Source organism: Osmerus eperlanus, chromosome 7 (assembly GCF_963692335.1).
Source record: "Osmerus eperlanus chromosome 7, fOsmEpe2.1, whole genome shotgun sequence".
NCBI lineage: Eukaryota > Metazoa > Chordata > Actinopteri > Osmeriformes > Osmeridae > Osmerus > Osmerus eperlanus.
The window spans coordinates 7,317,343-7,330,290 of NC_085024.1; the positions used below are offsets into that span (position 1 = coordinate 7,317,343).

Genomic DNA, 12,948 nt, shown 5'->3' on the forward strand with positions numbered 1-12,948 from the left:
TACAGTGAGATTAATCTAGATTAAAAATAATAATCTATTCCCACCACTAATAGTTATCTAATATTTCACTCTATTTAGCTACCTGCACAGACTTCATGTTCATCGTCAAGTTCATCGAGCTCAGCGTAATTCATTTTAAATAATTAACGGATACCCAGTTGGGCTCACTGTTTGAATGCAAAATCACCTGTCGTTAAAACGGCTAAATTGGAGCACAGTGTGAAGCTGCAGTGTGTAGCTGTAATTATTCACAAACAATTAAAAATGCTATCTTGAGTCATTTTAGGTAGGACAATGTTAACCATGAGATGCACGAGAGTCGGTCAAGAGTTTTTATTAGTGATGTGTCGTTCGTGAACGATTCGTTTTGAACGAATCCTTACAAGGACTCGGGGGTAACGAGTCCTCTCAAAGAGTGATTCGTTCATTTTCTAGTGGCCCGACTCGGTCTTCGGGTACGAGTCTTTGGATCATTTTTCTCGTTACCTGCATAGACTCTGTAGTGGTAGCTAGAGGAAACGCTAGAGGGAACGATTCGTTCATTTCCCGACTCGGTCTTTCTACGAGTCTTTGGATCATTTTTCACGTGACCTGCATAGGCTCTGTAGTGGTAGCTAGAGGAAACGAACGATTCGTTCATTTCCCGACTCGGTCTTTCTACGAGTCTTTGGATCATTTTTCACATGACCTGCATAGGCTCTGTAGTGGTAGCTAGAGGAAACGAACGATTCGTTCATTTCCCGACTCGGCCTTTCTACGAGTCTTTGGATCATTTTTCACGTGACCTGCATAGGCTCTGTACTGGTAGCTAGAGGAAACGAACGATTCGTTCATTTCCTGACTCGGTCTTTCTACGAGTCTTTGGATCCTTTTTTCACGTGACCCGCATTGTATTTTTTTGTAGAGGAAACAGTTTCCTCATTCCCTTTCGCGTGTGATATTAAATGACCAAATCATACAAACTGTCATGATACATTATTTTAATGCAGGAATTTCTTTTAAAATAGTATCTGCTGGTGCACATGTCATGCACTAACCTACATGAGAATATGATACGTGTTTGCAGTGGACGGATAGCCCCCCCCCCCTCCCGAATCAGAGAACCGAATCAGTAAAATGATCCGAACTTCCCATCACTAGTTTTTATTAAATTGGTTGTCTTATTAGCAGAATTTAAGTCTCTCAGCAGCAGAGTTTTCAATTATGCATTTAATATTTCCCTCTATTTAGCTACTGGCAGGGACTTCATCATTGACTTCATCAAGCTCAGCGACCACATCATCTGGAAGTTCTTAAATAATTGGCAAGTAATTGACGTTTACCCAGTGCTCAGTATTTGAACGCGGAATCACCTGTAACGTCACTGTGTCCAATCCCGACCGCCGTAAACTCCTATTGTCCAAACCCGAATTTTTTGACGTCACGCAGTTTCCGGTCTGTTTGCCAGCATTTTCTTTTGCGATCGCCAGCAAAGTGTAAGTAGTATTACTTTATGCATATCAAACAATCTACGTGTCAAATTTCATGAACATATATGGACGTTTACATGTCTAAATACTATAGGAAAGTTACATTGATGAGAGAAAGCTGAAAGACCACTCGGCGACGCTCAGGCGACAATCTTTACTCTGAAAAGTGTTTCATCGTACTGCTACTATGGGTTAGCATATGAGTGTATTTTTTTGAACGCTAGCTTAACATTACTTTGTATAGCCAATGAAAATTCACCATCATGTGTGAGGTGATCTGTAGTCGAGGGGAGGAAGGGAGGGGGGCAGGAAAACAAGTTTGATGTAACCAAGTTTGTTTTGTCTGAAACGTAAAGGCAGACATAATCAAATGTTTTTTTTTCATAAGCCAGGCTACATCAAGTATTTTATAATAAGTGCTAGGTTATATAATATTGTTGAGTCAATTTCTCTCTTGTGTGTTTTATGTTCCTGCCTGAAAAGATAGAGGAGAGAGAGAGAAAATAAGGAGGAAAAGAGGGAGTAGAAAAGACGTGAAAGAAAGGAAAGAAAAGAGATAGCTCAGAGAAGAAGCAGGAAAGAAAAGAAAGATAGGAAGGAGAAAAGAAGCAGGAAATAAAAGAAAGATAGCAGGGAGAAGAGAAGAAGCAGGAAAGAAAAGAAATAGCGAAGAGAAGAAGCAGGAAAGACTTGAAAGAAAAGAAAGATAGCAAAGAGAAGAGAAGAAGCAGAAAAGAAAGGTAGGTAACGTGTGTCAGTATGAGAGTTTTTTCTTATACAGGAGGATCAAGAAAAGATGGATATAGAAATTGTAAATCTGCAATGGTTTAAGGTAAATATATATACATATGTCTATGCATGTGGCAAATATGCATGTGCCTATACATGGCAATTTATAGAATTCATCAACATTATTAAGACATTTTAAACTACTTCAAATTTAATTTCTGACTGTACCAAAATAAATGTGTATTACCAGATGCCAAACATCCGTCAAATGAGGAAGAAGGAGAGGACCACAAGAAAGTGGACCCAAGAGGCCATGACGCAGGCCCAACAGGAGGTAAAACCAGCCTGAGTGACCGAGTCAGTGGAAGGTTGTCCTCTGATTGTGTCCCGGGTCAGAGGACTCTCCTCACCCCTGCAGATGAGGATTCCCTGGTGGAGTACCTCTTGTACTCTGCCAGTCATGGGTTTCCACTGACGAAGCCTCAGGTCCTGGCCCACGCTCTGGCCATCTATAACCTCCGCCACCAGGCAGCCCCCAAGACCGGGCTTGGCCAGACGTGGTGGATAAACTTTAGGGAGCGGCACCACCATCGCCTGACTGCTCGGACCCCAGACATCATTGACCGTGGGAGGGCATCCTGCGCCAAAAGGGGGCCAATAGAAGAATATTTTAAGCTCCTCACCACCATGACATGAGTCTGATTATAGGTGGGAAGCTGACAACCTGGTGACCTGGTGCAGCCAGAACAACTTAAAGCTCAATGCTCTTAAGACAGTGGAGATGGTTGTGGACTTCAGAAAGAATACAGCCCCACTAACTCCCATCACCCTTTGCGACTCCCTAGTCAACACTGTGGAGTCCTTCCGCTTCCTGGGCACTATTGTGGAAAAATTCTAGTGGCACTGTGTAGATTTGAATAGTCAAGAGATGGCGGTTTCAATAAACTTATTTAGCTTGTACAAATTAAGAATTAACAAAGTACTTTGTGATCAGTCATAACGAAGGAGGTGATAGCCACAGATCGTTCGCAAGAGTGATGAAGAACAACCCTAAAACCCTGCCTTATATAAACTTTAGATCAAATGGTTCTTCTGATGGTCAATCCATCAATGTAGCAAACTCTGTGATTGGTCAGCACTGCTCAGTGACAGTTTGACTCCATACCAAGTGTCCCACAGTTCTTTGATGTGGCATCTCTCCCCAAACCAGTAGATAGTAAAGCCACAGAAGTTGATCAGTCAAATGGTCAACTGTCCTTTGTGTGGACATCTTCAAACAAGTATTTAATTAACACCACCCATGCAACAGGAAGGGCCAGAGCAGCTTGATCAGTTCCCAGCTGTCTCTTCCTCCCCAGGTGACAAGAACTCTCCCAGGTCACCCAGACTTCCCGTCCCTAGACTTCACGTCTCCTAGTTAGGTGTTATAAAACTACAGGTGGCATCTCTACCAAATGAGTTGAATAAACTTTCACTGTATCAAGCTTCTTAACCAACTTTAGACTTCCATTAAAACACATTCCTCATATATAAAACACACACATTATAACTGTATTCCAAATTTCCACCACAGCACCATCCTCTCCCAGGACCTCAAGTGGGAACTGAACATCAGCTCCCTCACCAAGAAAGCACAACAGAGGATGTACTTCCTACGGCAGCTGAAGAAATTCAACCTGTTAAAGACAATGATGGTGCACTTCTACAAAGCCATCATTGAGTCCATCCTCACCTCTTCCATCACCATTTGTTACGCTGCTGCCACTGCCAAGGACAAGTGCAGACTGCAGCGTATCAACCGCACTGCTGAGAAGGTGATCGGCTGCAATCTGACTACCCTCGAGGACCTGCACACCTCGAGGACCCTGAGGCGAGCGAGGAAGATTGTGGCCGACCACTCCCTGTTCCAGCTACTCCCCTCCAGCAGAAGGCTGTGGTCCATCAGGACCAAAACCTCACGCCATAAGAACAGTTTCTTTCCATCTGCTACTGGCCTCTTCAACAAGGCCAAGGACTCCCAATGACATTCATTCATTATTTAACCCAGTATCTGATTGCACTATGTTGACCACTCATGCTGCTCATTCTTATTTTTATATATATTTTATTTTATATAAAAAATTATATTTTTTATTGTTTTATTCTTAGATTGTTTAGTTCCTAGGAATAGGTAAACTTCTGTACCTTTACTTAATTTAAGATTTGTATATGTTTAGTGTTTGCACCTCCCTGCCACAGTAAATTCCGTGTTTGTATAACATACATGGCGAATAAACCGAATTCTGATTCTGACGCTGGACCATCATCCAGCTCCTCGTCTGCTGGACTCACGTCCACCGGTAGTGTACTTCATGTCAACTGTCTTTGAATTCCAACCCATGAAAATCTGATCTTTTTTTTTTTCGAAGTTGTTTTATATTCTGTGAATAGGTCACACTCCTGAAGACATGGAGACAACAGTTTGGGAGTGTGGCTGGTGCAGGGAACCTGATCCTCCCGAGAGCTCGGAGGGATTGGTGTTGTGGGTCCAGTTTGACAGCTGCCACACATGGTATCACACCATGTGTGTGGGTTGGGACGGGGAGCTGGATGACGAAGATTAAACCTATTGTTTTTGTTAGTATTTTTATTATTAGGGTTCCTCCGGTAGGAGGAAAGCTATTGTTTTTGTTTGTATTCCTATTATTATTATTTTACCTCTTCTCAGCTAAATGGCTCAATAGCTCAAAAAGTCCTTGACCCGATTTTTTCTAATTTGGCCCAATGATACACCAGGTCACTCACTACTCCGAGACCACCAATGGCCCATGTACGCCCATAGGTGGCGCGATAAGCCACGCCCAAAGTCTACGTGATTTCCCCAGCGCCCAATTATTCCAAAATGCATGAAAATTGGTATACATGCCTTATTTCTCATGGGGAACTAAAAAGCCTCAAGAACCCATAAGGTCCGCCGTGATAGATTTTGCTGTACTGTCCAAATTTGGTACAACCTTCAAAACCCTTCTCCTCATGAACCATAGATCCAATCGACTTGAAAATTGTTACAGATTTGTAGAATACATGTCTTTCTATAGGGTGAAATTGAATGAGGAATACAATACAAAATGGCTGAAATAATTGTATTTATGTAAATGTCCACATTGCCACAATATCTTTGTGTTAATAAATCAAATATAATTTTGACTGATGGTTTTTCAAACCTTTGTGCCTTCAAGATGACATCATTCTGAAGCACCATACGCAATTTCACCTTGATATGTCAATATATGATTGAATTCAATTGAATTTCTCCACAGCGTGCGTGCTCCAAATTCTCAGACTCATCCTGCCCCTTGACAGGATGAGTCTGAGAAAAATGCTGTCGCACAGCATTTTCACCCCTAGTCCCGCACGTCCCATATTGAAAATGCTGTGCGATACAGCGCAAAGCGGGACAGGTGGTCACCCTACTTGACACACGCGCGAGCTTGGCGAGACGCACACACATCCTTTCTGGAAATTGTGTGCTGACCAAGCCCCCTCCCTCTGTTTTTAGCTCCTGTTTCATTTCGCTTCCAATCGCAGCTCGCCGTTACGAATATAAATTATTTTTCGGCGCCCATTGTTGTTTTCAACTGGAATCGCCTGATAGTGTTGGAAGCAGCCACGTTTGGTAAGTCCTATTTTTACACATTTTAAGCTAGAATCGATGATTGGTTTCGTGAAAGTACACTACACTTGAGATATGGTGAAGGTTTTAGCACTTTTAGACCTTTAGATCGTGAATCTGAAGTGACGGAAAACCGAACTCGAAAAGTAGCTACTGTAGCTCTAGGTTTTTTCCTCTGTGTTTTTAATTAGTGAGTCATTTTGCATCTCGGCGAATTGTTCATCAAAAAGGTTGAGGAGGGCAGCCTTTAGGAGAAAAAGCAATTCCCCACAGACCTGTCGGCTCAGAATTTTGATTTGGGGCATGAAAGTCTTTGTAATAAGCCTATGCGCCAGGGAGACCGCATAGGCTTAGACGGCAGCCATGTTTTGGTCGCGTCATGTTCATAAGTTCACCATTTTACAGTTAGGTCTACACGAAAAAGGTCGAGGAGGGCAGCCTTTAGGAGATGTGGGAATTGTGCTTTTAGCCAGATGCTCCGATTATTTCTGTGATTTGTGGACTTGCAATTGGAGTGATACTGCGTCCCAGGGGTACATTGTTTTGACGTTAGCCTCAGAGTCAGGCTCGGCTCGCCCACTGGCAGTGTGTAAACAATTTTGTATTTCACTCAATTCTACTCCAAAAACGTCAGGGAGGACTGTTTTTTTGTAGACAAGAGCCTGCTAAAGATAGCCAGTATCTCGGATGTTTCAAGGCGAGCCTGTTTCATTCGTCATATGCTCTGAGAAAACGACCTATGTTAGCTAGGCTAGTTTTGCCAATTTCACTAGGTCAAGCAATTTAAAGGTCTCTGACAGTCAGAATCACTGTTTACAGGCAAAGGTCGAGCTGGTCTTTGGTCAGATGTGTATATTGACCAGTTTAGAGCTAAATACTCTTGCTAGAGCCTGGAATCGAACAAGTGTTTGGAGTGACTTTGCATGGGTCTCCAACACATTTGGATTCAAGTTCAAGTAGTGCCACTTCATTTCACAGTCATAACTTAAGTCTGTATCAAGTGTAGATCGAAAAAGCTTTTTCACTACTGACATGGACTCTTTCTTCACTTTTACAGGTCATGCAGAGGCCTGCTCAACAGAGTTCAACAGAGCATGCTGAGAGCAACACAGACCCCTGGACCCCGCTGGACTACCCCTCTCTAGCTGGACAGCTTCTCTTCAGTCCTGCCCCCAAGACAGCTTCATCCAGCTGGCCTGCCCTGCTTGCCTGCCCCTGCCTTGATATCTCAAAAGATCACTGAATTACAGCTGTTTAAACTTCAGCCACATCTTATAATGCTTGCCACAGGACAAATAGCTTACTTTTCAAATAGGCAAAGACTTGTGGAAAATAGTGCGGTTACAACAGCCGTGCGAGGGATTTCAGTTGTTGTGTTTGTTCAGTTAGATGTTTGTAATGTAATTGTTTCTCAGTTAATATAATCTTGTTGGTCACCCTGATTGTGCATGTTGTGTATTTTAATGGGACAAGAGAGTCGGCTGCTGTATAGGCTATTCTCGCAAGGAGCTGAACATGAGCTCTGCCCTAGCCCAGTTGCCCACATCACTATTGTTAATTGTGCCTTGACTGAAATTCAAGAAGAGTTATAATATGTGGTTATTCAGCCATCTTGGGGAAAGTTTGAAAAGAGTACTGTGGTTAAAATGTGTCAATTGTGGGAGGCATGTTTTTGGACTACCTCTAAAACTCATGCGGCCGCCGCAGCATTTCTGCCTTGGCATGACCTGCGCTGGGAAAGAGGGAAACAGCATGGATGGAAGTTGTGTGTGGGCAGATGTGTCTTTATATAGGGTGAAATGGAATAAGAAATCCAATACAAAATGGCTGAAAGGGGTGTATTTATGTAAATGTCCACATTGCCTCAATAAGTTTGTGTCAATAAATCAAATATCATTTTGACTGATGGTTTTTCAAACCTTATTGGCTTCGAGATGACATCATCCGGAAGTAGTACCATGTGCAATTTCATGCAATTTGACATTTCAATGTCAACCGTTTCTTAAGCTTTGTCCCAAAGCTGACCAAAGGTAATATTCTGCCATTTCTATTCATAAAATCTCAACAGTTGGTGTGTAGCAGAGAGGATAGAGACTGACCTGTAACCTTATGCTCATGAGTTCAAATCCCTATTCAGCCTATTGTTGTTGGCCAAACATGAAGTAGTTTTGCTGTCTTGTTGTCCAACTCTTGACCTTCTACATTGTACATTTTTATAATATTTTGCGGAGGAACCCGCATCGCTGCTTGCAGCTATATTTCTATACTGTTTTGTTCGGCTTGAAGTAGCGTCCATTTTCTGGTCGTAGGTAGCTTACTCAAGAGAGGTGGCGCCTTCCAGCGAGGGGGCGGAGTCCCTAAAGTCTAATTTAACATACTTGTCTGTTTTTTTTTTCATTATAATTTGGATGGGTAGTTAATAACACATTATTCTGTGGTGTGGTGAACTTGAAACTCGTTTTTAATTCCACTTTACAGGATCTTTAAGCCTATCAGATATTAATCAGACACTGCTTTAAGCCAATCATTTGTTAGACTGCGTTCCAGCAAAATATTCTAGAGCGCAGCTCTTTAGGGCCCAGTGCAACTCCAAAAAGGAGGACAAATATGCGTCCGGCTTGATGCTGCGCCGGACGCCGGAGAGAGCATTGAAAATCCGGACTGTCCGGCCTAAATACGGACCTCTTGTCACCCTAACCACAGGTAATGATAATTTCACCAACAAATTGTTTACTTGTACTTCTAATGTCATAATAAATCCTACAACGAACATTTATTTATGAGATATGTTTATTTTAACGATTGAAAACAGACCGCTGTCGTATGTGTCGCCCGGGCAACAGAGGCTAATGTCATGATTCTGCTAACACTTCACTGAAATAGTAGACTACTGTTTCCGAAAGTAGATATACTAGCTTAATAATATCAGCGTATATCATGTTGTACATTACATTTCACAATTGTGTTTCATATCACAAAGTAAAATGAGTAATTAGTTATCACCCTGGCCTCTTTGCTTGAGGCGTTTCTGCAGGTGTCTTGCCGTTTTAGGTAAAGCTAGCCTAGCTATTTCCCAGAAGTTAACAAGCTGCTGAATTAATGTTCTACTACAGGTAGTCACGCATGTGTTCGTGACGTTAGTGACATTAGTGACGTAAGTGACTGTGGCTAGCAAGTTAGCCACCGTTAGCTTCACTTTTCGTCAAGAAACCTTAATTCAAGCCTAAACTGTGCAACGGAACGTAAAATCAAATACAATCAACGCAACCTTTTGACACTGACGTTGTCTATGTAGTCCAAATATTGAGGGATCCTTAGGGGTGGGAAAATAAAGAATTAAAATAATTATACATATATGTGAGAGAACACAGGTTGTGTTCCCTTGCCGAAGGCAAAGCACACCCAATAATATATACACAAAATTATTATATTATTATTATCCGAGAAACCAGTCAGTTTGGGTTAGGGTGAGAATTTCTGCACAAACTGTCAGAAACCATCTCAGGGAAGCTCATCTGCATGCTCGTCATACTCATCGGGTCGTCCTCATGAGGTCGGGGTCTCGACCTGACTGCAGGTCGAGGGTTAGCTCGAGGGTTAGCTAAGCCTAACTCTCACTCAAACCCTAACCCTAACCGACTGGTTTTCGGACCCCCCTAATACAGTAAAACTGCACATTTTAGAGTGGCCTTTTATTGTGGCCAGCCTAACCATGCGTGTCCACTACAGCGGAGTGGGCGGCAAGTCGGCTTCCAATTCATTTTCAATGAAACGGGCGTTGACGCTCGCGTAGGGCATTGAGGGAGCGTCAACGCCCGGTTTCATTGAAAATGCCGACGCACCGCCCGCCCCACTGTAGTGGACACGCAGGGTTAGGCACATCTGTGCAATAATTATGCTGTCTAATCAGAGAGAAATAGACCTTTGGTGTACAAAAACAAAAGTGTTGCGTTTATAATTTTGTTCCGTGTATGTGAGAGAAGGTTGTGCCCTTGCCAAAGCACACCTAATAATAATAAAACTAACAAAAACAATAGGTGCCCTAGCAGCTTTGCCCCTAATGAAACTATCAGAACTAGAGAGGGTACAATTTCTGGGGAAATTGTGGGGTGTGCTCCAGTATTTTTGTATGCCCTTCGACTGGTTAGCTCCTGTGATTCCCACACAGCAGAAGTCTAGTAGTTAGCTAGCTCTACAGTAGTTAGATAACTCTATGAGCAAAACGGAGCACAGCTGCCAGCTGTAGGTATATGCAGGTAGAAACCCTAGTGCTAAATAACTATTTATCTGGTCGGCTCCATGACGCCGGGTAAGTAGGGTTTGAAAAAAAATTAAAGATGCTTCACATACTTTGCTATGATTATAACCGCTATTTCTTTTACGGCACCTACAAGCCAAAAATTACCCTCATACAACAAGTGTGACATATTTGGTTAACATTTACATTTATTCATTTAGCAGACGCTTTTATCCAAAGCTACTTCCAAGAGAGAGCTTTACAAAAGTGCATAGGTCAATGATCATAAACAACGAGATAGCCCAAAAACATTGTGGGTAGGCAAAACATGAACTATACATTGTGAAAAGCAAATAAGTGCCAATGGGAAGAAACATAATAGCATGTAGTTAAACAAGTTACAATTAAACAACATGAACCTCAAAAGTGCAAGAGTGTACCTGTAGGAAAGCAAGCAACAATAATATAATTCACAGTGAGTACAAGAAGTTAAATCAGTTACAACTAACCAACAAGAGCAACAAGTCCCTCAATAAGAGTCATTGTTTTCCTGGAGGAAACTAACATCAGGTCCAGCAAATCATTGCTAAGTACCGTTGTACTCCCGGAACAAGTTGCCTTTTCTTGCCACTTTCTTAACCAAGCCTGCTAATGTAGATTGGGTTGCTGTTCCATGTTGATTGACGTTGTGTTCTGTTGTTGCTGCATTGAAATTGTTGCTGCTTCCTGTGCACGAGCCAAGCACCTGCTGCACATACACTCACAATGTATTTTTGTAGCCAGGAAAGTGTGACTGAGTGTGTGTGACATAGAAAAGTCTGTCATTTAGATTAGAAAATGCGTGCATTTTAGTGTTTAAGATACACCTAGTAACTACATGTATTATTTGTTGAATACCATGCTATCATTTTATAAATAAATCCAGTTACGTTTGACCTAACAATAAATAATATGCTTTTTCCTTTGTAGACACATTGTTACATGGGGGTATTTTATGTTGGATAATGGATACATTATTTACAAACTACATATTATTTAGACATTAGTTTCTAGTAATTACTATGTTGTTACTGTATTTATTACAATACTGTGACATCCTTATTAATGTGACTATAATGTAACGTGTTGTCCATGCCCCTAACAAAAAGCTTTTGTCAGGGGCAAACTAGTCTTATGTGTGTATTAAATACCTGTGAGTTGTGGTATGATTACAGTCTGTACAGATCTCCTCTTTTTTTCCACAGGTGATCCATATGCTTCCTTCTGGTTTAAGCATAAATAACCATCAAGCCAAGGAAACTCTAGTGGAGGTGTCTAAAAGTAGGTACTCAAAGTGGGCATGCCAACCTAGGTCCTTTAAACAAAGGCCATCTTTTTATGAAAAGTGTGGTTTCTATTGTAATTCCTCTTTCAATTCCTATTTTAAACAGAGTGGAGTCACACAGCTGCATTGGCATTCTAAACCCGCAGTTTCAATAAAAAACAGAGTCCGATGATCACCAATATGGACACTTCAATTATGGATATTCCCAACTCCCCTGTCAACATGTCAGACTGCCCGGCAGTGAGAATCCCGAACCAGATATTCTTCACCATTGGTATAGTGAGCCTAGTGGAGAACCTGCTAGTGGTGGTGGCTGTCATTCGCAATAAAAACCTTCACTCACCCATGTACTGCTTTATTTGTAGCCTGGCAGGCTTTAACACTATTGCCAGTCTGTCCAAGACCTGGGAGAACCTCATGCTGCTGTTTGCAGACGTGGGTCAACTTGATTCACGTGGCAATTCAGAGCGAAAGCTGGACGATGTCATGGACTCACTTCTGGTCATGTCTTTCATTGGCTCAATGTGTAGCTTTCTGGCAATTGCTCTAGATCGCTATATCACCATCTTCCATGCTCTGCGCTACCACAACATCATGACCATGCAGCGTGCTACCACCATCCTTGTGGGAATATGGATACTCTGTGGAGTGGCCAGTGTGGTCATGGTGCTTCATTTTGACTACACCATCATCATGATCTGCTTCATTGTGTTCTTCTTCATCTCCTTACTCCTTATACTTTTCCTCTATGTACACATGTTCCTTTTAGCACGCATGCATGCTAGGAAGATTGCTACGCTACCAGGAACCAGTCAGCAGCAGAGGAGCAGTATAAGGGGTGCTCTGACTCTCACCATTCTTTTTGGGGTGTTTATGGCTTGCTGGGCTCCTTTCTTCCTGCACCTGCTCATCATAATGGTATGCCCCCTTAACCCTTACTGTGAGTGTTACCGTTCCCTCTTCCAGCTGCATGTAGTCCTCCTAATAAGTCATGCTGTAATTGACCCAGCCATCTATGCTTTTCGCAGTGCTGAACTCAGGCACACGTTCAGGAAGATGCTCTTTTGTTCCAATTCAATGCAGTGATTAACCACAGGAATACAATTTTGGTTATTTTTGTTCAATCCCAAAGCATAATACATGATAATGTAACCCTAACCCTTCATGAAACAGTGACTTGCTGTAAGAAATGTCTCCACCAAATGTTTGTTGTGACTTAAAATTCTGAAATATGTGACATGCTGCGGTGAAAAGGAAGGTTGTTGGCCAACTAATAAAAAAAATAAAAATAATAATAATTGTGAAAGTGGAACATGTAAGCATTCAAATGATGTGTCATACATCTGAAAATAGTTGAAAAAGATACGCGTATCTGAATGTTGATCAACCATGAAAGCTCTAGCCCATATATTTGTCTAAAAATATTTTAGACCTTTTCACGCTTTAGAGGTGGTGATTGTTTTGTGTTGGTCATTAGAAGCGGAGAGCGTCTGTTATTTCACTGCAGTAAAGAAAAGACAAAGAAAAATAGCTGCAA

The 12,948-nt window shown here is 41.9% G+C and overlaps 1 protein-coding gene across 2 annotated transcripts; it reads left to right on the forward strand.

The window, feature by feature from the left end:
• The first annotated feature begins 1,840 nt into the window (after nucleotides 1–1,840).
• On the forward strand, nucleotides 1,841–12,548 carry mc2r (melanocortin 2 receptor). Of its 2 annotated transcripts, XM_062464718.1 has the most exons (3): nucleotides 1,936–2,209; nucleotides 11,332–11,407; nucleotides 11,518–12,548. In XM_062464718.1, exon 3 carries the CDS (start codon nucleotides 11,580–11,582, stop codon nucleotides 12,495–12,497), a length of 918 nt encoding a protein of 305 aa, XP_062320702.1. In that variant the 5' UTR covers nucleotides 1,936–2,209; nucleotides 11,332–11,407; nucleotides 11,518–11,579; the 3' UTR covers nucleotides 12,498–12,548. The 2 variants fall into 2 exon arrangements, 1 of the variants encoding a protein (XP_062320702.1); XR_009930721.1 differs by lacking the exons at nucleotides 11,332–11,407; nucleotides 11,518–12,548 and adding an exon at nucleotides 2,449–2,542 and having other exon boundaries at nucleotides 1,841–2,209.
• The last annotated feature ends 400 nt before the right edge of the window (nucleotides 12,549–12,948 follow it).

Coding starts and splice junctions, on each gene's coding strand:
- mc2r (XM_062464718.1), top strand. CDS start 11,580: ATGATCACCAATATGGACACTTCAATTATGGATATTCCCAACTCCCCT.